At 39.0% G+C, this 26215-nt stretch overlaps 1 protein-coding gene across 2 annotated transcripts in view; it reads left to right on the top strand.

Annotated features, from left to right (window-relative positions):
- The window catches only part of LOC124140436 (parathyroid hormone/parathyroid hormone-related peptide receptor-like), a 100420-nt gene that overhangs the window by 8040 nt on the left and 66165 nt on the right, over positions 1–26215 (top strand). Inside the window, exon 1 of one of the 2 annotated variants that reach the window (XM_048381300.1) lies at positions 24481–24683. The exons of the other annotated variant lie outside the window; for it this stretch is intronic. Coding sequence (XP_048237257.1) covers positions 24654–24683 — 30 coding nt within the window. The 5' untranslated portion in view covers positions 24481–24653. Of the gene's footprint in view, positions 1–24480; positions 24684–26215 lie in introns of those variants that run through there. 2 annotated transcript variants of the gene reach the window in all.

Below are 26215 nucleotides of genomic sequence, written 5' to 3'. Positions count from 1 at the left end.
AAGGTACCGAGACCAATGGGGTACTTTGGATGCAAGCGTGACATTTCGAAGGCGGGGTCCGCATATTTGGCATGTTTTTCCTCAATCTTGTCAATCACATTAATGTCAAAAGCGACAGAAATTCAGTGACATAAATAATTTCAATGGATCTATCAAAAAGGACACGATCAGTTTTTTTGCTACCTATTATGTACAGTATAGCATTGTCCAATCATCAATTGTTTTACCTCATTTACTTAACAAATAACTTGATCACAAGTTGTTGGCAGCGTGCTGACATCTGTGCCCAATTACAACTTGAAAAGAGTTCATGATTAGCTTTCTGAATAAGATTTGCTTGATTAAGCCTGTACGTTTAAGAAGCGTTGCTATTGGTTACACACAAACATCCTACAGAGCCTGGACAGCAATCATTAATGCCTTCCCCTCAATCATGCTCTCCTCCTGAACTCTCGAGTTTCAGGATTGACAGAGGGTGTGCTGGGATATACGATGAAAGCACACAAATAGCAAAAAATGCTGTCAAAGACACTCATCTGAGATATAATCATGTCTTCAAGGTTCCATTTTCTTGCGTTCCTCTGTGTATTGAGAAACGAAAAACACAGTTCGAGAAGGTAATTTGAAAATGGTTGCAAAGGTCATGCTCCTTGAAAACAGATTGAAGCCGTCCTTTTTCTCAAACGTGTATCAGATTTCTTGCTTTATCATAACTCTCAAAAATCTTTAAGGAACTGCTTAATAGGAAAGTGGAAGCCGATCTTTTTAATTATTTACTTTGATATGGATGAACTTAATTAGGGTTATAAGGCAACATAACTATTCAAAGCATTTGTGTTAATATACGCGACACAACTAACAAGAAATCTTATTCTGTTGTATGATCCCAAGATCACAAGCATGTATTAACTATAAAATAGTCATGATACTAGGTGTTCGCGAAAAGATCAGCGTATCCTGTCCTACCAGTGGTACCCGTCACAAATGCATGCAAAGGCAAGCCACGTCTTCACAAGAATAAACACGGGAACACATTTTACTAGTTAATTTTACATCGATCAAACACATTTTGAAAACGAGTCGTATGACGCTCTCAGAAAATCTTCATAGAAAGATTCATGCTCTTGTGAACCTCAGAAATTGTGAAATGGATATACCAAATGCGGAAGATGTTGAAATATTACTCGTCATACAGGGAAAGTTGAAGTCACCCCCCTTGTCATACATTCTTGTGGATAGTTCTTTGTCATAGATCAAAAAAATGCAAAGCATGTAGTGACACCTACAACCTGTAATCCTCTGCAATAAAAAAGAAACACAAAAGTAGTAAAATCGTAAATATCTGACAGAGCGTTGCCGACAACCATTATTCTGCATGGATTGAGATTGATTTGTATGGGACAGAATGAGGTACAGTGGACATTTGGTGAAAAGATGGAAAAATCGCAAGAACACAACCACGTGAGAGCCTGGCGCCGAAACACACGAGCATGAAATGGACGTGCAACATCATTTGTTGGACAATAGAAACGTTGGGTTTTCATTTGCATGACAATCTTGCATCGCAATCTTACAACAAGTGAACAGAGAAAACATGCCACGACTGACGCGCCATCGACCGACACATCTTCTGCTGTAGCCAGGTATTTCCACGTAGCACCAGGCAAGTCAGTGAAACCGTTATCAGACACATGGGAGAACACGGGACGTTCCCGGATCCGAGCAACCACGCATCACTACTACAGCACAAGACAGATTTATACGACTACGTCACTTGTGTGTTAGAACCACCACGGACACTTCTACAGCTACGGCAAAAGCCCAGATAGTGAAGTGTCATTTTGGCGGACCTGCATTGTGTGTCACCATCAATTTTGTCAAGGTCACAGAGTAGGGCCACAACTGCCATGGAGACAAGTTTAGTTTTGTGACGAGTCACGTTTTACGCTTCGCCGTGAGGATATTTAGGATATGTTAACAGACGTCGAGGGGAACGTTATGCACGAAACTGCATAGAGGAAGTAGACAGGTTGGTTGTTGGTAGCGTGATGATGTGGGCAGCCATCACTTACACTGGTAGAACAGATTTGGTGCAAGAATATAACGGCACAACGTTAGATTCTACCATGGCCCGCAAGGTCAGATTTAAACCCAATCGAACATTCATGGGATGCACTGGATCAGCGACAGCGAGCCCTTCAGCAACGTCACAGAACCTTCCACAGTTAGCACATGCACTGCAGGCAGAGTGGGTGAACATTCCCCAGGCCACAATTCGGGATCTCACTGCTTCCACGGGAAGACGATGCCGGTCAGTTTGGACTCTAATGGAGGCCATACAAGGTATTGAGAACAGATGACCTTCACCTTGAGAATATACTGTTCCAGCTATGCCATATGGAACCAGGGTCAATGACAATGATATGTGTCAATTTTGAACTATCGATTACCGTCCTTTGAGTTTTTATGTGATATAGAAAATGTACATCTAAAATCACTTTTGCGTTTCTTCTTTTTGCAGAGTATATTTCACATCACATTTATATTGGTAGGACCCGTGAAGATTCCGGGGTAGAATAGGTCTTCAGCAACCCATGCGTGCCGTAAAAGGCGACTATGCTTGTCGTAAAAGGCGACTAACGGGATCGGGTGGTCAGGCTCGCTGACTTGGTTGATGGATCTTGGATCTTGAATGTGGTAGTGATAAGGTGAGATGGTTGCGCAGGTTCAAGCCAACAGACATTAAGAATTCTGTGATATCAATGTTTAAATAAATGTGAGTGTAAGATAATTTTCACATTTTCCTGTTCCTTTATGAACTGCATCTTCCAAAATAACAAAGTTTATTTCGTGCAGTGAGATGTGAGGAGAGTGCGCTTCAAGCGTCTTTCCTTGATATAATTGAAAAATTATCAAAGCCATGTTAATTCTAATGGATGCGATCTTTGATCAAATCAGGGATAAACGGATTTCTGTTGTGGGAGCGAGGTAGTATTCCGAATGGATGCGGATAACATCACGCCAACGCGTTGCCAAGGGAGTTGACCTAAACATATCATATTGGATTCACCGAGTTGGTCTAGACACAGTGTGTCGGGGTCTGTACACCGTGCTTCAGTTACATGTAAAAGAGAAATATCCATCACACATATATGTCTGAACTATTTCTTGACCACATGTTGTCATGGTAGTTGTCGCAATGTTGAAATACAATCGCAGCTATATATCATATCGTATTTTGCACATACATATATCATTAGTGAGAGTTATGAGTGGTATGTACTTCAGATGCAGTGCTTCTTTCCCAGACAATAAAAATATTTAAGGTTTCTGCTTAGTACGTGTTCTCATGTACTGTGACGTCTTGGTACTCTATGGGACATACATGCAAGTACAAGACGTCGAGGTCAGAGAATATCCAGTCTCGGGTACGTATCTGCCGAAACAGACTCCATTGGACGTAAAAGGAACAATTGTGGTTGCATACGGTCGCTGTAATCCTAATCAGTATTATCGGGCGTCAGACATATTTACTTAAAACTATTGCGTTATTTCTTTGTTTTCTTACATACCCGTGGGTGACAAACCAATTTGAGATAACTGGTATCAAACATATGTGTGAGATCGAACTCCGGGCCCGTGTTTGGCTACTCATACAAAAAAATAGGAGGCGACTAAATGTTGCTGGTTCTAAGGCTCGATAACTTGGATGATTGCGTGTCCTCGTAATCAAAACGGCGGGCAACGATGGTACCAAGCACCGATTTGTCTGGGCAGGGCCCGATTAATTATTTACTTGTCATCCCGTGATATGAACTGAGGGCCAAAAGAAAAGAGAATAGTTTGCCATAGCTATGAAACTGAAATTTGAGAGATCTGTTGTTAAATTGATTATGTCTATTCAATCATCACTCATCCTGCAACAGTTTGTAAAAAGTAATCTGTAGCTAGGTAAAAGGGTGTAAAAAGTTGGTTCATTGAAGACTAGGGTAAGAAATGAACTTGCAACCAAATCACCCCTCCATGTTTTAAATGTTCTTGATATCTGCCCCAAAAAGCGAATGTGTTGATTTTCGAAGATGATATAAGATACCCATCAGCAGTTGTGTATTATGCGAAAAATATTGTTTAATTTTCAAAAGGTTTATATCAAATTATATTCAAAAAATAAAACCATTGACTAAGCGCTTGTACACTGTATTTTTATATAAAATCGCCAACTTAAAATATTTTCTATTGAAAAATTAAACTTATGATAAAATCGTCTGAGAGGTACAGTTTCTTTTGCTCCTCACTATAGCTGGAATATTGCCGACTGCGGCGTTAAACATCAAACACACACCCTACATGTGGCGTTAAATGTTCTAGCAATCGACTAAATATCTCACTATTCTCGACTGCCACATGAAGATATGCTCTGAGACTCAATGTATGCGTCCGAGGGAAACCGCAAAACTCCCCAACCTTTGGCTGGCTTTGTCTGTCTTGGCACAAGTACATGTACGCCAGGTTGAGAGACCGCATGACACATTGTGGGGCACAGCATGGTTTCTTGGCCTAAACGTTAAAGTGGTCACAAGGAAGTCAGAGGATCCATGGTTAAGGTTCTTTAACTCTCTTCCCCTATGGATAATTCCCGATAAGGAAGACAATGTTAACCTTACCACACACGACAGTGTCAGGTGCATACATTGTATGTCAAAACTATCAGAAATATGTTGGCATGGTCTGAGTTATGTTTCAACCGGTTGGACCCGCGGACTAAATACGATGTCAGCACAGTTTGGCCCTCTCATCCGTGGGTTATTTGTGGCTGCTAAAGTTCCGTTCTAGCAATTACAAAGAAGCCATTGTGATATGGAACTATTTCAGGGCTTACCTCTTAGTGACCACGAAAATGTCGCTTGTGCCAGATTAATTTTCACGTTGTAAGAGCGCTACCGTTTGCGGACCCAGTTGATTACGAACGTTACAGTGTCACAATGCTCCAAGACAAGCGTCAGTGAATGCTTCATCACTCAACAAGGCATAATCCGGAAGAACACACTCCCTCTTGAGCACCGTCTTCTGGGGCGTCTAGGGGATTGGATAGAGATCATTATGTAGGTTTTCATGGCACAAACCGTCCCAGGGATCGAACATTTCTAGGTTTTATGTAGCGAAACGTGTTACCATAGTTGGTACATTTCGGCCAAAACACGTTTTGTATCCAATTATTCCTTTAACCAATAGAACGGGGTAGGTTGTGGAGTGGGGATGTTGTTTAGTCAATGCAGTCATACAACAGATACGATGGATTTGGTATACAAAGGTGTGGGTAAGTTATAGTGTTACGTCACATCCGGTACATGACAAGGGTGCAGAGGGACATGACATAGATCATTAAATATAACACATTGACTGGCTCGTGTTGTGTGAAAAAGGAAAACACTTACAACACCCAATGCAACAGTTATGCCAAGGCTTGTAGACTATGACAGGGTATTTGTCATAGCGCATATGTTAACCTTAAGAAAATAGTTTCATTGTTCACTTATTCCGTCTCGAATATCATAGACACCCGTGAATATTGGGCACTTAGCTCTAGTTCACAACATTAGTGATTTACTTGTACTATATCCTATTGTTACAATCCTGAAACAGTTGCATGAACTGTCTGAACTTGAATTGACACTTGGAATACTCTTGAAAGTGTACAAAGTTGAATACTTTTTAAAGTTAACTCTCATCTGTCTTTCAAACAAAAAACATAACAACTGTATGGCCTGACCACAACCACCATCCCTGGAGTTTGCAAAAACAAGCATCATTGTATGGATGGGGTAACGCATTCGATCTCTCGATATCCATGGAATTAAACTCAATGGTGCCTTCCTCGGAACCTGCAATACATTATCTAACCGAAAATAATACTTATTGAGACACAGCGCTTAGAGACTTGCGAGTTCTTTTTCTTTGATCTTTACATCTCAAGCTACATTTTTTTGTAAGAATAAATACTTATCCTAGTGTTAGATGTGATATAAACCAGGCTGGTGTTATAATATCATTGCTTTGTAACAATCACATTTTGTTTTATCCGCATCCATTATTTTGCATCCCGTGGTATCTTTATACTGCTACAGATGAGATGGTTATTTGAGAAATGCGTTTGTTCATGATAACAACACATTTATTTTTCCTGTTAATTGACTCGGTGGCTCAGGAAAGTATTGCCCATCTGTCACACATTGCCCAACTGTCATCATCATTTATTACCATGTCTGCACTTATTTGGTGTGTGTGTGTGTGTGTGTGTGTGTGTGTGTGTGTGTGTGTGTGTGTGTGTGTGTGTGTGTGTGTGTGTGTGGAGGGGGGGAAGCAAGGCAAATTTGATGCCATTGTTCCATCACTAAGGCAGGTGATGGTATATATAGTTTGTGTCCATTAGCCTGCAGTAGGTTACTATGACAACTCTCCGTTGAGGTACAAAACAAAATTATCAGTTTTCCACAATAGATAAATATATATACTAGGAATACAAGTTGTGTATGTACGTGTTGACGCCAACCCTGCATCGGACTTCAAAATGTGTAAGAAGGTCTGGGATTAAACGTATTTGTTTTATAATATGTCAGTTCTATAACATTTTGTCCATGAGAAATCAAATAACATTTATCTACATTGTTGGACAACTGCAAGAGATCGGTCTTAAAAAGGCACCATGTATAGTACCATAATAAATGATTGCCAAGATTTTGAAAATTACTTGAACGTACTGCAGGAAAACGTTTGGCAAATCTTACATAAGCTTAGAACTTGTAACCATAATCTACCTATTTAAACTGGGAGATGGGGCAAATTAGCTTTAACCAAAAGACAATGTCCACTATCTGACATAGGTGATGAATTCCATTGTTTGTTTATTTGTCCATCTTTAAAAAACAAAAGAATACACTTTTTACACAGATTCTACTACATGTATTCTACAAATATGTATAACATGAATTTACTTTTCAAGGATGCACGATTAGGAACATTGAGAAAATTGTCCAAATTCTGTAAAATCATAATGTCATTGTCTAAAGATATGAAGTACAACATGTACCTCTCCCCTCTCTTGAATTGCATATATATTGCTACCTGAGTGAATCTATATTAATATGCATGCATGCTCGGCAAATATGTTCTTGTATCTATTTATTATGTATTATGTTGTTGAAATAACTTTGTACCTCCGATGCCGCTGGTGGCGATCTGTGTTTAAATAAAAGTTCAGTTCAGTCAGCATGATGTTCGAGAAAATCCCCAAATGATACATGTCGACATGACCACTTTACTGCCACCAACCAACATAGCCACAATCACTTTACTGCCACCAACCAACATAGCCACAATCACTTTACTGCCACCAACCAACAAAGCCACTATCACTTTACTGCCACCAACCAACATAGCCACAATCGCTTTACTGCCACCAACCAACATAGCCACAATCACTTTACTGCCACCAACCAACATAGCCACAATCACTTTACTGCCACCAACCAACATAGCCACAATCACTTTACTGCCACCAACCAACAAAGCCACAATGTAAGATGTTGGTGGACTTAAATTAACCATGTCACATCTGAGAATCGAACCCACGACCAAACGAACCCGGCTCGGATACGGGTCAGTCGGTACTAACGAAGCCAGTCTGTACTGATGATGACGACTATGCTTATCGTAAAAGGCGAACAACGGGATCGGGTGGTCGGGCTGGCTGACTTGGTTGATGCATGTCATTGTATCCTAATTGCGTGGATCGATGCTCATGATTACCATCACTGGATTGTCTGGTCCAGACTCGATTATTTACAGACCGCCGTCATATAGCTGGAATATTGCTGAGTCCGTCCTCAAATAACAAACAAACAAACAAACAAAATGATGACAGTGTTGGAGATTTTACTAGCTCTTCCAGTAGAGCCGTTGTCACACTCTAACCTCACACAGTGAAATGTGGCTCTTTGTAAGTAGACGAGGTCATGTCCTTTAAACAGCTCAGGCGATGCTCCCGTACGGTGCAGAGTCGGGTGATGGTTCGCAACATCTGTCAATAGCCTATCATGTAACATCAAGCCCGAGGAGAACACGTTCCCATAATCCCAGCTTATCACCACATAGGTCGGCTGTCACATCACGTCAACAATTACATTACAGCCAAACTGATGAACTGAAGGAAATGACGCGCAGTGTGAACAAACATACGTTAATAAATTATTAAAACCCAAGCAGGAAACTTTTGGTTGGTAAACAGCACATGTTACAACATTTCGTGCGTGCGTGGATGCACTGTTTTATCAGTAACAACCCCGACGTTAGGTCGGGCAGTCTGACACGAATGTAAAAATATAGGTACGAAAATAATTTGACAAATTGTAAACAAGTCATTTGTTCTGAGTGTTTCCAACAGGTTTAACCTCTACTTGATTTTGTAGAAGTACATGTATGTATTAGCTCTGAAGGTTAATTCTAGTGGTAGAGAAACAAATGTATAATTTTCGTATGAAATCGTTCATTTAATGGGATTAAAACCAGACATTTACGCTCAGCTACATCATGTTGTGTGTGTTGTTCATGATTCACCTTTCAGATTCATGTAGGAATGAGTGTTCTTCACCTAATGGTTAAAACCTAATGGTTTCGTATATATTGATCTATATTTCATAATATTGACCGCGGCCTAGTAGATACGGCGTCAACCCAGACACCGGAAGGTTGGTGGTTCGATCCCCCATAATAAAAGACGTTAAAAGATTATACTTGTTTTAACCTGCCTGACGCTTGGCATTATGGGGATAACACAAGGACCGATCAGCTCGGAGTCAGTATAGGGTGTCTGATTTCGGTATCCAAGTTAAACTGTGACTTGATATCTCAATGAGTTAGCACTATAAAAATCAGCATTAGTCCGAACTGGTACAAATAGACACCCACACACACTCACAAAAAACACACACACACTCACACTCACACTCACACACGTGCATGCACGTCGCAGTATAAATGCAATAATCTTGAACGCGACGTTAAACCGCATGTCACCTCACTATTGTCTGTGTGTCACTTGCAGTGCTAGACAGAAAATGAATGACATGTTAAAACATGATAAAGATTCAGCAATATGAAGGCTGACAAGCGTTGTCGTATCTTCCATATGAATGTCTATATGTAAACTGGCATACATGAATTCCCTGTCAACACATGTCGACGTACAAGGTAATACGCTTTTTCTGAAGTAAATGCTTGCGTGTTACTGTCTGTATCAACGATGCAAATGATGTACGATGTCATGCCACGCTTTATACCTATGTCAAGTGTCTGTGTAGTCTTGAAACACCCACAAACACATCATTAAAAAGAGAGGTTTCTCTAACGTCCATCACATCATAAATAGCTAGAATTTGTTTTGGTGCCGACATCCCCACGATGAAAATTGGGAACACTTGTAGAATGAAGTCTTTGACAGGAGGCATTTAGGAAGATAATTATGGATGTCAACTTCTTTATTACGAGGAACACAACGTTTCGTAGTATATTTTACTCATTCATATTAGGTGAACAAATGCTATGAAACAGAGAACATATATACCTGTATATTTACCTGTAAAAAATGCAAACGTGAGCAAAGATAGCAAAGGTGGAAACTTAACGAGGGGAGCCAACAGTTAATTAGTGGTGATACATGTAGGTGATTAGCAATGGAAAAATGGAAGTGAACACGTAACAGTAAATTAGCGCTGATAGGTTATGACGATGGACAACTGGAAGCCATTGTAGAATAATTACTATTTAAGGCTACAGTTTAGTATACGTGAAGTGTTATTTTTTTTAATTTAGGTAGACAAACTCAACCGTGAACATGAAGCGAAATGTGACCAAAATTGTGACACTTCATTAATAAGGAACCCTTTGTAGAATTACCTTCATCGATCGTTCATCCTCTCTGTAAATATTAAAAAAATCAATCAAATTATCAGCAGCGTCCCATAATATAAATCATCCATTTGTTTTTCAGTAGTTATGAGTATATATACATATTCATGTGTGACCAGAAATTTATGAAATCTCGTCATCTACAACCTGGCGTTTCATATATACTATATGTCAATAGTATACTTGTTATCAGTATATAACGCACCAACCCTACTAGATCTATTGAGGTGCTATAGTATTCAATGTAATAAAAAAACCCGTCAGCATCTGTCATAGTGTGCTTATTCCGAAACACCTGTGCAGTAATATCTAAGCCTTAGCTCAAAATAGACGAAGATGTAATGATCATGATGATGATGCATATGTGTCTTAAACACATTATCTTGTGAATCTATGGAAACCACCGGAAGTTAATAACGCCAAATAATGCCCTCGCCGAACAAAGACAACTGCATGGGCTGTCGACCTGATTGTGATATCATTTGAGAAATCGCCGCATTAATTCATTTTACTGCAGACTGAAGCAATGCAACAGCGGTGATTTCATTTGATAACATTGACGCCTGGGAGAATAATTATATATTTATTAGGCTGCAAAGACCGAGAAATGTATGAGCGCGTTTCGGAATACCTACGCCGTCGGTGTATCAGCAATCCCGTTTACAGCTGTCTAGAATCAGACATGTATCATTCTGTTTTTCGCAAAGTAGGATATGTACTGCGTAATAACATAAATCAAAGGAATGAGATACCCCAACGCGGAACAGATTATTCTCGATAAACATTTCGCCCAAACACATCAACTAATACATAACCTCACATGCATACATTTCTTATTTCAGTATCGTTACCAGAATCAGATCTATATTAAGCAACATTTATGATAACTTATGTGAGTGAGTGAGTATGGTTTTACGCCGCTTTTTATCAATATTCCAGCAATATTACAATGGGGGACACCAGACATGGGCTTCTCACATTTTACCTGTGTGGGGAATCGAACCAGGGTCTTCGGCTTGAAGAGCGAACACTTTAACCACTAGGCTACCCCACCGCCCCTGATAACGAATGTGTGTACTTGTACTTGTACACTGTAAACTGACACTGTACCAAAGCACTCGATCCCCGGAAATGGTATGTATCGTCATTTGTTTTCAAGCTCAAAGCCACTCCGAGGTGGATTTCCTTCTATTTGCCTGATGTGTTTTAAAGATCACGTCTGAACTCGATATACTCTCAGCAGAGGTTGACGGAAACTGCTGAAACCACATTTAGCTCTTTTTAACTGCTCTCATTTCCTTCTGACCAGAAGGCTCATTAAAATTGGTAAAAGATATAACTCCGAAACCCAGTGTCACCAAATACGTCAGACTTAAATTGATCAAAAGCCTTAATGCATTTCTATAGGTATCAAATTCATGCATATACATATGAACCAGATACTGTTTTTGTTTTACTTTTTTTGGTAAAAAATTAAAGATTGTTTTTGTTCACAGTTCAAAAGAACATGTACTTTAAAATCAGAGTTCATCTCTCCCACTTTATTGGATGTTGATTATATTTAAGTATCTGTCGTGCAAACTGGATAGCGGATACCTTTCTTCCTTTCTTCTAAACTGTAGTGAAAATTAATCTCATTGTTGTCATAAACAACCATTTCTCAAATAGACCCATCAATGGCAGATCAAGGATGGAGTGAGGTCATGGGGTCAAACCAAATCGTGAAACATAACAGTTTTGTATATCCCCAACTATCCTTGTTTTGATTGTATGATTTGCGTCCCCACCCCCACCACAGAGGGGGAGAATTCAATACATGACCCACACATACATCCCCGACCTCACACCCTGACCTCAGCCCTCACACACACACCTTATTTTACAAATTGTGGATCCGCATACTAAGGTGTCCTGAAACCTCAAAGCTACTTTTTCAGGACTCTACCTACGTGATGTCTGCAAACTACGGCAGCTATTTGTGGTGTATGTCACGGCACAAACACACATGCATTGATAAAGTGTATCAGACACCCTACCTTGAGTGCATCTACTTCACAAAGACAACATGTGGGTAAATTATCCTCTCTCTGTGAGAGCGCTGCTTGTCCAAGGACCACAGTGTGTAGGCCTCACGCACGCACGATAATAACACAGAGGTGATTGTGAAAACACATCGTCGTTCTCTGCAATGGGAGGGTATCTCTTATCTTAGTTAACAATGGCACATCCTCCTGGTGCACAAGGTGTCATTATTGTCTACACAATGCTTCCTAACTGACGCTACTTACCTACTGAATTGTATTCCTATAGCTACTTCTAACGCACATACACATGTACGCCTAAAGAGGTCCTTTGAGGCAGAGTACACAAAGATCCCGTTTTGGTATTACATATCGCCATTCCATGACAAGGTTAATAGCATACACTGTGATTTTAACCACAATAGTTAATGAAGTGGTGGCACACGTTGTCAGGCACTTTAGCTTTAAGAAGCAATCAATGTCGTCATGGACAGAGAAGTATGACTTTTAAACGATTTAGAGTCCCTAAATCTAAGTTGGCTTTAATCCACCCCGTTTCCTCCCTTATTGCATTGTTTCACATACTCTCAGTATTCTAGAAACGCACACTGTAACTTACAATCGTTACAAACACTATTATGTGAAGCCGGCAGGGTCGAGAATGAAAACAGTATCCCGCATTATGACATGTAGGATCCGTATTTGCTGAGGAACTGTTGAACCATAGGTTATTCTTTTAATTGTTCTAGTTTTAAGTTCAAACTGTCATAATCTAATTATTTTACTGTCCATCACTGACAGGTTTATATTAGTTCAATTTTATGTACAGTAAACTACGTTTTTAACGAACACGCTTATAAGGAACTGACGGATATGACGAATTAATTTAGTTGTCCCGTCCATTTGCTGTATTTATTCTGTATATATGCTTATAACGAACAGACGGATATGACGAATTCATTTTGTTGTCCCGGCCATGTGCTGTATTTATTCTGTACATATGCTTATAACAAACTACACTAAACGAACTGACGGATATGACGAATTCATTTTGTTGTCACGGCCATTTGGTGTATATATTCTGTACATATGCTTATAACGACCTACGGTTATAACAAACTAAAATTAGTGTCCCCTTTGAGTTTGTTATAACCGTAGATTGCTGTATTATTAATGTTCTCGTCACGATATGGCTGACAGGTTTATATTAGTTCAATTTTATGTACAGTAAACTACGTTTTTAACGAACATGCTTAAAAGGAACTGACGGATATGACGAATTAATTTTGTTGTCCCGGCCGTTTGCTGTATTTATTCTGTACATATGCTTATGACAAGCTACGCTTATACGGAACTGGCGGATATGACGAATTCATTTTCTTGTCCCGGCCATTTGGTGTATATATTCCGTACATATGCTTATAACGACCTATGGTTATAACAAACTAAAATAGTGGCCCCTTTGAGTTTGTTATAACCGTAGATTGCTGAATTATTAATGTTCTCGTCACGATATTGCTGAAATATTTCCGATGTGACTCTCTAGTGCAGACTGTCAGAACAGAACAAATAGTCCAGTCCCCAAGTTCTGTGTTGAAACATTACATTCAAGATGTATAAACATATACATGAGGCCATCAACACAAACTCTATGACGTTGCAATCACGCTTCTTGAAAACCCGACGGAGAACACCAAGACTTGGATTCTCCCGAGGAGAACCCAGTATCTCCACCTATACATTCATCTGAACCCAGTATCTCCGCCTATACATTCATCTGACATCTGTAGGCTAATATTGTTAATATTGTCCCTGATACAAAATATGCTTTAATGAATTCGGAGCAGGACACTAATGCAAAAGTGTTTGAGTCGCACAAATTTTACAATAGGAGTGTTAGAATCTTTGTATTTCGAAAAATAAGTAACACACAAACCCATATTTTATAACGTAATCTGTTGTTAAGAAATAGTACTATTTTTTAATGTGAAGTTTGCACGATATATTGCGTTTCCATTGGACTAAACACCGGTCACATGACCTCGAAACTAACGTTCATAAGTGGATGGACCAAACATTTTGACATGCTTACGATTTTCATACGATACTTGAAATGACGTAAACAGTGGACTACTTTCCCATTCCTGGCGAAATACCGAGGAAGCACAGATACAGACATGAGCGTTGTTCCTGATCATTAAGATGCTGTAGTTCTTTACTGCGTTTTAGCATACATTGGGAAAAGTCATAGGGTTTGATTGCATGCCCGTTCACAGATACCTTCGCGAAAACAAAAGGACGAAATGCACATCCAAACTATCGTAGTGTCGACTTGATCAATGTCTCGACAGACAGTGACAGACCGCAGCAATCTGTGAATTAGCCTAAGAATCTATTTTGAGTCATCTTCCTAATCACCTTTCAATGATTGGACAATTGATCAATGCTGACTTACACGTGTCATCACTACAGACTCATAAACAACTTCGGAAATCTGTACCGTCACGTTTATCATGTCGCCATTGTGGTGTTCTGTTCGTGATGTAAATATATTAATAATATAATAAATGCTGTTATTTTGACATACTTACTGAGGTAGTTTTAACAGACCTTGAGCAGCTTGTTTTTATTCAAACAAACGTTTACATCTGTTTAATTCATCGTCAAGTTCATCCAAAACAAACATGTTATTCTGGGATCACACCAATAGCCGTGACAAACGTGAGCTATAGCACCAGAAGTCAATTTTAGTTTACTTCATAAAACTCTATATCAATCCATGAATTCAAACATGCTATTTGAAGAGCAGTAATGTAGGGACGACCATTCACCTGTTGAACGTTCCGTGATCTAAATGGAATATGCAAAAATGTTGGATTCATCTTTATCGAACTTGGTTTATATTACACCACGTTGTTATGTAAATATACCGTCAGTATCTGGGTTAATTATAAAACGAATCGATGTTTTGTTGCTTTTGATTGATAGCTATCAGTATTTCGCAGCATTTTCCAGGTCACGTTGGAAGTTGACACTTATATATTCTCTTACTCATGTGTATCACTTCTAAATGCCTTTCAAAGACCTGATGTTGTTATTCAATCAAATACTCAATCAGTATCGTTCAATAACATTTTTGTGACTCGCTCAGGTATTCAATATTGTTAAATTCCCCAAAACATTCAATCCACGTGTGGACACAAGGGACATCAATCGCACATACATACGAAGCGTTGACATAGGGCTTGGCAGCAAATCAATAGCAGTAAAAAGTAAATCAAATATTCATTATTTCTGAACGTGTACAACCTGACCTGGTATGTGAATACTTGTCCTCACACTATCGAATACCAAAATCGAATCTTAATTCCCACTCACATAATTAGCTGTAAACCATTATGTTTCTTCATGATCACAGGTTTTATATCAGAAGATAACAGTTAACCTGTTTCAGTTGCTTGCATACGCCCTTGATTGTTGTGAAATGAGTGAGTAGGGATGTACACCAGCAATATCACAGCGTAGAGAACCAGAAATGGGCTTCACACATTGTACCTATATGGGGAATCAAACCCAGGCCTTAGGCGTGACGAGCGACTGCTTTAACCACTGGGCTGCCCCACATCCCCTGGCTAATGATACATGTAGTGATGGCGATAGCTTTCCTATAAACATGCTATTATTCATAAGGAAGAGAATATATGGATGTCAACTTCGGAAGTTGACACTTATATATTCTCTTACTCATGTGTATCACTTCTAAATGCCTTTCAAAGACCTGATGTTGTTATTCAATCAAATACTCAATCAGTATCGTTCAATAACATTTTTGTGACTCGCTCAGGTATTCAATATTGTTAAATTCCCCAAAACATTCAATCCACGTGTGGACACAAGGGACATCAATCGCACATACATACGAAGCGTTGACATAGGGCTTGGCAGCAAATCAATAGCAGTAAAAAGTAAATCAAATATTCATTATTTCTGAACGTGTACAACCTGACCTGGTATGTGAATACTTGTCCTCACACTATCGAATACCAAAATCGAATCTTAATTCCCACTCACATAATTAGCTGTAAACCATTATGTTTCTTCATGATCACAGGTTTTATATCAGAAGATAACAGTTAACCTGTTTCAGTTGCTTGCATACGCCCTTGATTGTTGTGAAATGAGTGAGTAGGGATGTACACCAGCAATATCACAGCGTAGAGAACCAGAAATGGGCTTCACACATTGTACCTATATGGGGAATCAAACCCAGGCCTTAGGCGTGACGAGCGACTGCTTTAACCACTGGGCTGCCCCACATCCCCTGGCTAATGATACATGTAGTGATGGCGATAGCTTTCCTATAAACATGCTATTATTCATAAGGAAGAGAATATATGGATGTCAACTTCGGAAGTTGACACTTATATATTCTCTTACTCATGTGTATCACTTCTAAATGCCTTTCAAAGACCTGATGTTGTTTTTCGATCAAATATTCAATCATTATCGCTCAATAACATTTTTATGACTCGCTCAGGTATTCAATATTGTTAAATTCCCAAAAACATTCAATCCACGTGTGAACACAACGGACATCAATGTCAACCGAGTATTCTCCCTTGGACCTTTGTCCAAGACAGGAATATACACAACGGTTTGCTGAATCTTGGTTAGAATAAAATCGTTGTCTTTATTTGTGAATTATGACGTGCACTACAACTCATAAGACGTAAGATTTGATGGCTCCCTGACACGATAATTAAGAATCTCCACAACAATTATAGCTATATTGTCGACGTGTCTGTCTTAATGTTTGCAGCAATCATATTGTGTTGGGCATTTAAACAGGTATTCTGTTTCCTCATCAAAAGTTGTCAGAGCTTATGGCGCCTCAGAAACTCAACGACCATTGTTCGTTTTGTGTATTAATAGCACGGAGCAATAGAATTGCCAATGCATGAAATCCGATTCAAGCGCGGTTTTCAACTTTGTGGTGCAACGATTGTGCCGTTTGTTAAATTATCAAAGAATAGGCTTGTATTACAATCCTTTAGCAACACATTGATCCAAACCATATCCCATTCTTCGATCAATACATGTTTGGGTGTGTATGGATTTTTGTTGATCTTATACATGCATACGAATAGCCTTCCTGTCCTATTTCTTGCGATAGAGTAATTGAATCTGGCGATCTGTCGGCAATGGATGATGAAAGCTGTAATGATCTTTGAATTCGGGCTCTTTTAAGTTAACAATGTCTTACCCTTGTCATTTAGAGCTGTAGCTTAACAACACGTCCGTTATACTTCTCTTTGTTGGACCTGTTCACATGAGAAACACCTTTATAGCTCCACCACATGAATCTGCCAATCAAAACCTGTACCGACTACATGTGCTAATAGGTTGTAATTTCTTATGTCAACCAATATCGATCCTACATGTAGAACAAGACACTAACGTAAGTGTCTGTCAGTGACTTTTCATACTATAATTGCACATTGTTGTTATTATTAAGCTTAGGTAAAAATAGCATTCATTCTGTAGATGACCATCCTGTAAGGCATACATGCAAAGCTTTAATTGGATTATTTACGTGAAAAACTGTTCTTATAAATGTGTTTCCGTGTAATATTATATTTTTTCTCCATCTTCAATCTTATTTCAAAGAGCGGGATAGGACTCTTGTTCAAAAGATGTTTGATCAGGGTCACGATATTCAGGGCTTCAGTGAGTCTTTCGAAGCGTTTCATTAGACATGTGAGAACATTTCTCATCAATGATAACAATTATGTCCCATGCAAGTTCCTGTTTTAGATTGTACAATAAGTTCCCTTGTTTGTTTGTAAGTGTACAATTGTCTTGCCTTGGCATGGTTGTGTTGCGACTGCCACCGCTCGGGCCGGATGCTTTAGTTGTGGTTATGCATATGGAAAGGATTCTGTCACTTTACAAGTCTGTGAAATCTGTGTATAAGTAATGATGAGTACGCTGAATAAGTAACATATGTTTTACAATAAATAATGCATTGACGTCAGAACAAGATCAAGCCAACTTCCGTGTCACACATTTCATCACTGATTCGTCACGCCATCTTGTACGTCGTCTTGACAGATACAATGTACCCTATATGTGCCTTAAGCCGATATACACAAGCATTGTTGCGGTTGTCAATATTGCGGAATGAGTATACGCTCCAAAATGTCAAAAGCCTCTCACACGTTGTTAAAGCTAATCATCTGGTAACGTTGATGACCAACAGTAACACTGTCTTGGCCTAACGACGCCACAATGGAATTCCCTCTCTGCACACGGTAGTAAAGGCACAACCTGATTGAACGTATATCCCGAACAAACAATTGAGTTCTATGTGATGGTGTTTCATAGACATATGCTTGTGATAACGTCGGAATCGGACAATACTCTGCTTGTACAAGAGATTTCTTGTGATTATGGACTGGGTTGTTGTTGCTTCTTAATATCTGCTGCAATTTGTTCTGAACGGAGAGTATGTTAAATGGAGGCTACATTTTCTCTTGGAAACCTGTTATTATAACCAAACCAAGTAAACCAAGTAATCGGTATCATATTGAGCAATGTAAGTGAAATCAAACCTCTATTCCGTTACGATACATCTCTCATTGAATATCTGAGGATATCTCCATAGAAGGTAGCGTCAGGTGAACTTGTCTTCAGCGTCATGTCTTCTAAATTCTCGTCAAACCAGCATATCTGATTTCTGTTTATCGAATGAATAAAACCAGAGTCCATTGTAGAAGGACTATATCATAATCAAGTGTTCATGAATCACTATCAAATAGTGAGTATACCAGGTGTTCGTGAAAAGGTGAACATATCCTGCCCCACCGGTGGCTACCGTCACAAACACATGCAAAAGCAAGCCAATAGTTCACCGGAAAAAAACACGGGAACACGTGGTACAAGTCAAATCAGGAAATTGCAACTTATATAATATTTGTCACTGGTGTATCAAATTTGGAAATATCTACTTTTTGAAAGCTTTACTGAGGCCTTGAATTTTTGAAATGTTGGTAGAAAGAGCATGCTCGATTGTACCTCAAAAGTTGTGAAATGTAGACACCAAAGGCTGGGGCTGGACTTTGCTGAAAACAACCAGTGTGTATTGAACGTTGTGTTTAATGCTGTAAACCCTAGGTTCACCCGAAGCGACCCCCTGGAGGCGTCATCAGATCTTTTCGCAGGGAGACATCGTATGATAAATGGTATCAGCCTAAAAGATCTGATTTTAATGACACTGTGTTTCGAGTACAATCGTACGCCTTAAACTATTTTCGAGTCATGGTAACAGTTTTATGCCATTTATGGACATTTCCAACAATAAATTCCGGACTATGGAGGTTCTGGGGTGCCAGTATTCGTTGTATAACAAAGATATAACCACGGAGACGTGACATGGAAAGTTCCCATACTATATAACTAACAATTCACATAAAAGAGTGCACAGTAAAAGCAAAGCAAATTCAATGTAATCCGTACATGTATATAAAATATATTTTTCAGTGATTACAATACTACATTCCAACTTCCACTTGTATATATATATGTATATAAATATATATTTATATATTGGTGCGGGGATATTTAACATTCCTCCTACAGTGTGCCCCCCGTAATTATATCACCGTCAGGATTCAGGGTAAGAATAAGTCTCCAGTAACCTAATGTTGTATGAGGCGTCTGGAGGTTGGCTTGGGTGATTGTTCCAAGGCGGCTCATAATAACAAACCGCCGTCTATAGCTGCAATATAGCTCAGCTCTAAACAACAGACAGGCAGTTATTATACTAACAGATGGATGTGGATTACATGAAATATCACGTCTGTAGTTTTGAAAAAGGTAAGTGGCCGTGCTTCATAAACACGTGGTCAAGGTTGGTAGTTGATTATGGGAAAGACATCTGATATAAACACTAGGTGACCATGCCAATGACAGCCGCAACTGAAAACGTCAAAGGAACACGTGACACGCATCTCTTTGATGACAGGACATTAAAGGAAATAAAGAAGCTTCTAAAAGGAAAATGTATCAGTTCCTTAGAGTCATGATCATACCTCTGAAATAAGGCATGAAATTAATGCTTCCGAATGAGTGGAAATATATAATATAAGATAAAATTGTTAACATAAATATATTGCCCGAAGATATGCAATGGATATGTGACACACACGTTGTACTTTTCTTGACATTTCGGATGAGTTCGTTTACGCTAAAAGAATATATCCCAAATATAAGGCTTGCTTCAACCATATTCACTTCTCAGCGAGTTCGTTGAATTGAGAAGAATGCACCAACCGGCTTCCATTTGATAATACTAACGCAATAGCATTGGGGTTCCTATCCAGAAAAACACCGATCAAACAGATAATCAGATCAAAGCAATGCTCGTATTAAGAGTCTTGGCTCTCTTTTCCTTAGGACGCCAATTGTGTGTAATATATTGTGTGCAGGCACTTCAAGTGGATAGTAAGAATACGTCCATGGGCTGTTTGACTGTTCCTGTCAAATCTGAAACTGGACCCTGCAATATTGCCGTTCTGATTACAGGGCAAATTAGTGATACTTCAAAAGAGGTTCCCTGACCGAGAACGGCCACATCAAGATAACCATGTGACCCTTATGGAGCTGGAAGAACAACTGTTCAGGTTGTTGGAGATCTGGTTATCTCACTGGGGATATTGGAACACCTATTATCTTGGTGCTAAGTGCTACGACACGTGGCTTTGTGAATGAACATTGTCTGATTTATCCTCTATTTCAAGTAGGCAGAAGCAGTCAGCTATTAACTGTGTGAGACCAAAGTGCATCTTGAGTATTGTAACGTTCACATTGGTTCTTCTGCGGCTCTTGTGTCACCATCTTCAATGTTACCATCTCATGTGGGTAGTTACAAAGTTTCGAAATTTCGGTATACTTTGTCGTCAGCAAACTTTTATACACTGGCGCCGTTAAAGGACCAACAATTTGATCTTCTGTGGGTCTTCTGATTTTTGTAAAGATAATTTATCACAAGAAATATTGTAAAATATCTTTGCCTTGGTTTATACCCAAACACATGTTATTCGATAGATATCCCAAATAAAAATGTGTTGTGGGCAAAGATGAAATGTTTTCAGTGGCATGCGAGACACATCGACTTTCTCATTACAGAACATGTACACTTGTCCGAGTGTGTTATGGCGTACAAATCAGGTCAACCTGGACTCATTAAGTCTACTCATGACGACTGAAACTTGTTCAAGCTCCATACATTCCTATACTAAGGATTCTATGGAGATATTAGGCTTTGCTCGTATCAAATTTTGATTTACTAAGATGGCAGTCAGAGCTAATCCTATCTCACTTGTAGATTATGTTTACTCATACTCCAAGCACACGCTTTACTTGAAAGTAAATTACATTATCAATTACTTAGAAATGATATATTCTCATCTTATAATCACATCGGTATTTTCCTGAAACCTCATTTCAACTGAAGATATGTGTAATTGTGTTGTGATTTGGGTCAACCTAGCAGTCCGATGGATGTAAAGATGAAGCCTTGACATTGCTGTAGCCTTTTCATCTTCATCGGATTCATCATATTTCCTGAGGCGAGTAATTAGCTGTAATTGCCTGAACAGACAGCGCACGGGTGTAAAACTATGGCTTTTCTGTATTAATCAGCTTGGTGTATCAATCTCTATTTTCAAGTTTCGAGTTCAGTTGAGTGAGTGAATTTGGTTTAAAGCCCCGTTGAATAGTATCCCTGTTTCTGCGTAAAATCCTGATGTGGGAGGATAGTCCGTATTGATGCAGGTCTTGAGCGTATACCACGTTGATGATTCACAGAAGCACGGGTTTGGTGCTGACAAACCTGGAAACATAATCAGGGCGAATATGGGATCCAACTCAAGAACTGTATCAGCGTGTATGAAAAGTTGAAGAAAGCCAGGAATATTTGACATTGGCACTTTTGAAAAATGCTTTTACCATCGAGAGACTAAATAAATTTCGCATACCAACTGGGTAGGGTCACGGTGACCAGAAAAACTATAACAAACGCAGCGCACCTTGTACCGTTGTTGGAGAAAACGTAGTGTGGTACACTACAGCTCCACACACGTGTTCTATTTTTACTCAGTATTATGCAGAATTTGCAGTTTCTCCAAATTCTGTTTTTTCCTCACCTTTGGCTGAAACCTATAAAGGAGCTCGTTTTGAAACATGCAACGTTCTTACAGTAATTGTGTTGCATCAGTAGTTGAAGAGTTTTATTACGGGGTTATGTTCCGTTAGATGTCTTAAACAGATACGCGTTTAGAAATGTATGACGTTAAGGTATAAAGTTATATATGGTTTGCCGTACCACCCATCTCTGCAGGTACGTGTCTTCTGATGGTGAGATTTGCTACCACAACAACATGATAAACTGATAAACGTGTTACGTGATGCGGTGTTGTCATGGAAACGAAGAATACTAGACCTCATTTTCGATTTGTCATGTTGAGAGCTAACGCTTATGTAAACATTACCAATATGATATACTCAAAGTCAAAAGTAACTCATCATATGAATGGTACAACAGAAACTTAATAATGACTATGGACCGCCTCGTTGGTCCAGTGGTAGAGCGTCCGCCCGGAGAGCGGAAGGTCTGGAGGTTCCATCCCCGGCCGCGTCATACCAAAAGACGTTAAAAGATGGTACTTGTTGTTACCCTGTCTGGCGCTCGGCATTAAGGGACTAAAACAAGGACTGGTCGGCTCGGTGTCAGTATACTGTGTCTGAGTGGGGTATTCATGTTAAAATGCAGCATGGTATCTCAGTGAGCTAGCACTATATATATTAGTCCGGACTAGTACAAGCAGCCACACACACGTGCATGCACGTCGCTATATAAGTGCAATGATCTTGGACGCAATGTTAAAACTCCTTTTCACCTCACCTAATAATGACTATGATTGTATGGATTTAGACAGTGATGAATTTGCTTATCATAAAAAACCTAAAATAAAACACCAAGCCTTGTCTAAAGAAACCAGGCAGCTTGGTTGGTAGGTTTTCGGTAGATAAGTCTAGTGGTGAAAGTTATATCTCGTCACGACAAAGGTTCAATATTGCTAAAAGGGTGCAAAACTGCACTCATTAACTCACGCCTTACTCTAAGTTATGATAGTCTGCAGTATCTATTTTTTTCTAACAGCCACAGCGCCTTCGCAATTAATTGATTGACACGACAGTCTCATACCAACACGCACGTCGCCACCTTCCCTTCACAATGGCCTTTTAAATATCCGTCATTTTAACAGCGTCTCATTTCTAACCTTTCCCATCTTTCTCGACCCGAGAGCATCAGGGTCACCATGGCTTCGGCTTCCTTCAATTATCTAAACGCCGGTACGAGGGTGACTCCATTCACAGTGTGTGGTGTGGGAGTTGCTGGAACATGCTTCTGGGTGAAGTGGGGTGGACAGGCACAACCCAATACAAAGGCTCATAAATCTGGCATTGACGGCTATACTTCACAGGTGGCAATGACAAGTGCACGAAAGTATCAGAAAATTTGATGAATGTTTATACATTATATATCACGGTTTGAAACGTTTTGCGGATTTGGAGATATTTCATACGTGATTCGGTGATCCATTCGTATTATTGTCATCACTATTTTGCCATTAACACCTTATTGAATCGGTTTCCGTAGATTGTCCTCTGGCGTTGAGTTTTTTAAAATTTAAATAAACGGAATAATTTGAACATGCACTATCCCTTAATGGACAGTCAGGGTTTATTGAGGTTGTGTAATTTAAATTTCTTGCTTTTTAAAAACCTTTTCCATGGCATGTTATTTTTCAAGTGATAAAACATCACAACCCTCAGATGACATTTGACAAGCGATAAATAACTTTGTTAATTAATTGTATATGTATTTATGTATTATTTATACAATGTCATTATTAGATATCGCTGATTTTCTACACAGTTCTACACCTTAGATTAATCCCCAGCCTGTCATGTTTGTGTCCAGTTAACATGTACAAGGTAGTTAACGAGACCAGTTAACATGTACAAGGTAGTTAACGAGGCCAGTTAACATGTACAAGGTAGTTAACGAGACCAGTTAACATGTACAAGGTAGTTAACGAGGCCAGTTAACATGTACAAGGTAGTTAACGAGGCCAGTTAACTTGTACAAGGTAGTTAACGAGGCCCTACAGACAAACACCTGGATCAGACATGTGTTAATGACAACACATTGATGGAGATCCCGGAATTGCGTGTACTGACTGAAAGATAAACATAAATAACTTCAAACAAACAACAGGTATATCCAAAGTTCATCTACCGATAAGAAGACAGCAGGATGTTCCTGTAGAAAAAGAGCCCTACAGCTGTACCCAATACCGCCTCTACATCACAACCAGCAGGCGTAACTGACGTTCAAATGAAGGCTTCAGATACGCCGTGAAGCTGCCTGGGATTGCGGCTGCGTGCTGTGGGCGAGTCTTCAAGCCCTCGCGGTGACCAGAGGCTGAGCGATGGGATGTGCTGCGACTCAGTGTGTTGGTAGAGCTCAGCATGAGTAGGGAGACTTTCAGCAGTATCATTGTGAGTTTACCGTAGAGTGATTACAATACAAGCAACGCAAAGATGCCGAGGAATTTATCAACAGAAGCTTTGGTGAGTTACAGTATCATACAGCGCTAACATTGACAATTCATCATGTCATCTGCTAGTTAAGGAAATATGACAGGAAATGATGTTTCAGGACTTTGAGTGCCCAGGTTAATCGATCATACTATGTTGATTAGCAAAACAGTTTCTCCACGTTACATGTAGTCTCGATCTACAAACGTGGTTACCATCACATTGCCATCTGGACCTATGAATTATTTTTATATCTCTACGATTGAAAATCTTGGATGTATTGGTATTGTACATTAATTCTCATTGCTTTCATCTCTTCTGATATTAATCCGTCTACTCTTTATTCTGAATGAAACATCCAATGTGCATTAGTAGTATTGGTCATGTTACTTCAACCAGTAATACCGTTTCTTCAATCACCAGTACTGTTACTTCTCCCACTTTAGTACCGTTACTTATATCGAAAGTACTGTTACTTATATCAATAGTACCGTTACTTATATCAATAGTACCGTTACTTATATCAATAGTACCGTTACTTATATCGAGAGTACCTTTACTTATATCAATAGTACCGTTACTTATATCAATAGTACCGTTACTTATATCAATAGTACCGTTACTTATATCGAAAGTACCGTTACTTATATCGAAAGTACTGTTACTTATATCAATAGTACCGTTACTTATATCAATAGTACTGTTACTTATATCAATAGTACCGTTACTTATATCAATAGTACCTTTACTTATTATATCAATAGTACCGTTACTTATATCGAGAGTACTGTTACTTATATCCATAGTACCGTTACTTCAATCGATAGTACTGTTACTTACATCAATATACCGTTACTTACATCCATAGTACTGTTACTTACATCAATATACCGTTACTTACATCGATAGTACTGTTACTTACATCCATAGTACTCTTACTTACATCAATATACCGTTACTTACATCAATAGTACTGTTACTTACATCCATATTACTGTTACTTACATCAATATACCGTTACTTACATCGATAGTACCGTTACTTACATCGATAGTACTGTTACTTACATCAATATACCGTTACTTACATCCATAGTACCGTTACTTACATCGATAGTACTGTTACTTACATCAATATACCGTTACTTACATCGATAGTACCGTTACTTACATCCATAGTACTGTTTCTTACATCAATATACCGTTACTTACATCGATAGTACCGTTACTTACATCCATAGCACTGTTTCTTACATCAATATACCGTTACTTACATCAATATACTGTTACTTACATCAATATACCGTTACTTACATCAATATACCGTTACTTACATCGATAGTACCGTAACTTACATCCATAGTACTGTTACTTACATCAATATACCGTTACTTACATCGATAGTACTGTTTCTTACATCAATATACCGTTACTTACATCGATATACCGTTACTTACATCAATATACCGTTACTTACATCCATAGTACTGTTACTTACATCAATATACCGTTACTTACATCGATAGTACTGTTACTTACATCAATATACTGTTACTTACATCAATA

Source organism: Haliotis rufescens, unplaced genomic scaffold, assembly GCF_023055435.1.
Source record: "Haliotis rufescens isolate VD_foot unplaced genomic scaffold, xgHalRufe1.0.p SCAF_37, whole genome shotgun sequence".
In the NCBI taxonomy this organism is placed as follows: Eukaryota; Metazoa; Mollusca; class Gastropoda; order Lepetellida; family Haliotidae; genus Haliotis; species Haliotis rufescens.
The sequence above is the reverse complement of the archived record's forward strand: the minus strand, read 5'-3'. Positions and strand labels throughout refer to the sequence as shown.